This window comes from Ruditapes philippinarum, unplaced genomic scaffold (assembly GCF_026571515.1).
Source record: "Ruditapes philippinarum isolate M1 unplaced genomic scaffold, ASM2657151v2 ctg4338_1_1_1_1, whole genome shotgun sequence".
Classification (NCBI taxonomy): Eukaryota; Metazoa; Mollusca; class Bivalvia; order Venerida; family Veneridae; genus Ruditapes; species Ruditapes philippinarum.
This window is the reverse complement of record NW_026862908.1, coordinates 3,384-7,540: the sequence shown is the minus strand read 5'-3', so window position 1 is coordinate 7,540 and position 4,157 is coordinate 3,384. Positions and strand designations below refer to the sequence as shown.

At 37.8% G+C, this 4,157-nt stretch overlaps 1 protein-coding gene across 1 annotated transcript; it reads right to left on the bottom strand.

Moving 5' to 3' along the window:
- Positions 1 to 2,637: 2,637 nt before the first annotated feature.
- On the bottom strand, positions 2,638 to 3,273 carry LOC132720581 (uncharacterized; the record flags this gene model as incomplete). The annotated part of the gene is made up of 1 exon (XM_060704742.1): positions 2,638 to 3,273. A coding segment is annotated over exon 1 (636 nt), but the record flags the coding sequence as incomplete, so codon positions are not given.
- Between the last annotated feature and the right edge of the window lie 884 nt (positions 3,274 to 4,157).

Here is a 4,157-nt window from a genome sequence, read left to right as displayed (position 1 = left end):
TATGTCCCCTCATTAGTGAATAGTTCAGAGCTGTAAAAATGAAAAAAAACAGTTTTACAGTATCTTTTTTGTGATTCCATATACCATGCCAGTAATGGTCCCTGACAGGGAAGGGAACACTTCCTTACTGATAGTGGATCTGAACACCTCTGTCTGCATTATAGGACATTTGCCATACCTTTTTTTTATTTTTCAATGAAATTTGGTGGATTTTTTCAATATCAATCAAACAGATGTAATTGTTACTCAATATTATAGTGATATGTTGCCTTACTAACTTGGTTTCATTTCCTAGGAGGTTATAATAAGGGAAAATTACCCCCATTTTTAAATATGTAATGTATTTGCTTGAACAAATAGGCATCATAGAAAATTTACCTTATCTCTCGTCATTGTCAATATAATTCAATGGGGTTTTCTTATTTTAGTCAATTAGATGTAGTAGTTACTTGATAGTATAACATTATTTGGCTTTACTTACTTTGTTTCAGTGACCAAATGGTTATAACAAGGTATTTAACTTACCCAAATTTTCAATGATTTAGTGTGGTAAAGTTATTAATTAGGCATTGTAGAAAATTAGCCATTATTTCTTAATTTGCAATGAAATTTGTTGGGATTTTCTTATATAAGTCAATTTGATGTAGGTTTAACTTAATATAATAATACTATGTTGCTTATATAACTTTGATTCATTTACCATGAGGTTATAATCAGGTAATATTACTCCCATTTTTTATATTAATGATAAACCTTAAAAGTGATTTTAGATAATATACAGAATAAAAATCAAGAAAGCTATATATGTTTATCAAAGTGGGTTATATTATTGACCTATTTGAGCCCTGCCACGATAAAAGCAACATAATGGGTTTGCGACCAGCATGGATCCAGACCAGCCTGGGCATCTGTTCGCTATCAGTGTTATACGGTTTGTAAGTGACCAGTAAAAGCCCAGGCCACATACAAAAATAGTAGTCTATGGCTTGATTATGAGCTGACAGATAGGGGAATTTTGTAAAGGGTGGCTTAGCCTGTCTGTTGTGAATACATGTCTAAAAAGTTCAACATGCTATATTTTAGCCACCATAGAATTTTTTATCTAGAAAAATATCTAGTTATTTTTATTTGTACAAAAATATAGAAATAATACAATGTACAAAGTATAATTAGTAAAATGTTCACTATACATGTACAAATAATGAAACTATTAACAAATGTCGGTACAGCTGCGGTACAGTATTTAGACGGTCACGGGTTCGAGTACATGTCAGGATGCACCTTTTTCTCACCCTGTGACTGACAAACATTTGTATAGCCCAGCTAGAAATTAATTCATAATGCTAAGTAAGCCTGGGAAATTCGAAGAAATAGTTGCATACACAGTAGGTTTATAACTATTCAGTATTTAAACAAGTAAAACGTGTAAGCGGCCGAATAGCTCAGAGGAACTCAAGTGACGCGGAATCGTATTCCGAGTGTCAGGGGTTCGAGTGCCTGCCAGGCTGTTACATATCAATATAAATCCGTCAAGAAAAATAGGAAGGAACTGTCTAAAATAATTATCACCCTAAATAGTATTCGGATAGGAGGACAGTCTTTGATGAAAAGTCAGAAGATGAACTTGTAAAGGGGGTGGGTTGCTAGTCTGATCACATCATTTGATGTCTGACGAACCTCGTATCTAATATATATTGGTTCGCATATTAACATCTGTTTGCTAAATTGAATATCAAAAATGTTGCAATTAATTAGTAATTATATCTTATGCGTATGTAAAATAGGATTAAAACTAATTGATCTTCGGCTTTAAGCATGTAGAAATCTGACCAGTATTCACCGCGAGGTCACAAACTTTAAAACTTTAATGTAAATATCACAATAATACTTCTTTATATAATATTTCTATTCTTTGACAGGGACACAGAACATCTCTTACATGTTTAAGAAACAACAAATTTACATAATATATCTATCTAAGAAATTCTTTTACTTCTCAATAGTAACAGACGCAAAACACGGTACTTAAGCGCTTAGACGAACGCAGACGCACGCTAAACGTTTCTGGGAATAAGAAACGCACGCTTTCAGACGCACGATAAACGAAAAACGATACACGGAAAACGATAAACGTTAAACGCTTGTAAACGATGCACGCTTGAGAAAGCGTTTCAGCAAACGCACGTTGCACGCTATACGCACGCACGTTACACGAAAAACGGACGCACGAAAAACGCTATTTTTGACAACCGAAACGTTCACCCTACTGTACACTTCTCAGTGAGATATATTCCATATTCAATCAGAACAAAACAAGACCTGTCATGCAAAAGAGACGAATGCCCCCGAAAATCAGGGCTCGGCCTACAGGTCGACATTTGGCAATTATTTTATCAAAATGTCAATAAACTGGTGATAAAAAATGGTAATTTTTTAATCAGAAACTAGAATAAAAGAACTTCTTAATTTTTCATCTCCGAGTCACAGTACACGCTATGTCTTCTTGTAACATTATATTAATTGCAGAAAGGCTATAAAATATTGTCCGTCTGTGTGTCCCCACTTCATACATGTCCGGACTGTAACTTTGTCATACATTGTGGGATTTTGAAATACCTTGGGACAAATATCACATACTTTGTAATCAGCCGTACTGATCGTGTCAACATTACTGATTAGATCAGAGGTACTGACCGTGTCAACATTACTGATGAGAACAGAGGTACTGACCGTATCAACATTACTGATGAGATCAGAGATACTGACCATGTCAAAAATACTGATGAGGTCAGAGGTACTGACCGTGTCAACATAACCGATGAAATCAGCAGTAGTGACCATGTCAACATTACTGATGAGATCAGAGGTACTGACCGCGTCAACATTACTGATTAGATCAGAGGTACTGACCGTGTCAACATTACTGATGAGAACAGAGGTACTGACCGTATCAACATTACTGACGAGATCAGAGATACTGACCATGTCAACAATACTGATGAGGTCAGAGGTACTGACAATGTCAACATAACCGATGAAATCAGCCGTACTGACCGTGTCAACATTACTGATGAGATCAGAGGTACTGACCGTATCAACATTACAGATGAGATCAGAGGTACTGTCCATGTCAACAATACTGATGAGGTCAGAGGTACTGACCATGTCAACAATACTGATGAGGTCAGAGGTACTGACCGTGTCAACATAACCAATGAAATCAGCAGTAGTGACCATGTCAACATTACTGATGAGATCAGAGGTACTGACCATTTCATTATAACTGATGAGATCAGAGGTACTGACCTTGTCAACATTACAGATGAGATAGGCAGTACTGACCGTGCCAACATTACTGATGACATCTGATGTACTGACTTTGCTAACATTACTGATGAGATCAACTGTACTGACCGTGCCAACATTACTGTTGAGATCAGATGTTCTGACCTTGTTAACATTACTGATGAGTTCGGCGGTGCTGAATGTGACAACATTACTGATGAGTTCGGCGATGCTGACTGTGCCAACATTACTGATGATATCAGCCGTACTGACTGACTGTGCCAACATTACTGATGAGTTCGGCGATGCTGACCGTGCCAACATTACTGTTGAGATCAGCCGTGCTGAATATGACAACATTACTGATGAGTTTGGCGATGCTGACTGTGCCCAAATTACTGATGAGATCAGCCGGGCAGTACGATTTACTGTGCCAACATTACTGATGAGTTCGGCGATGCTGACCGTGCCAACATTACTGATGAGATCAGCCGTACTGACTGACTGTGCAAACAATACTGATGAGTTCGGCGATGCTGACCGTGCCTACATTTATGATGAGATCAACCGTACTGACTGACTGTATTATTATTACTGATGAGTTCGGCGGTGCTGACCGTGCCAGCATTACTGATGAGATCTTCCGTACTGACTGACTGTGACATTATTACTGATGAGTTCGGCGGTGCTGACCGTGCTCACATTACTGATGAGTTCGGTGGTGCTGAATGTGCTAACATTACTGATGAGTTCGACGGTGGTGACAGTGCAACATTACTGATGAGTTCTGCGGTGCTGACCATGCCATCATTACTGATGAGTTTTGCGGTGCTGACTGTGCAAATATTACTGATGAGATCAGCGGAAATGAC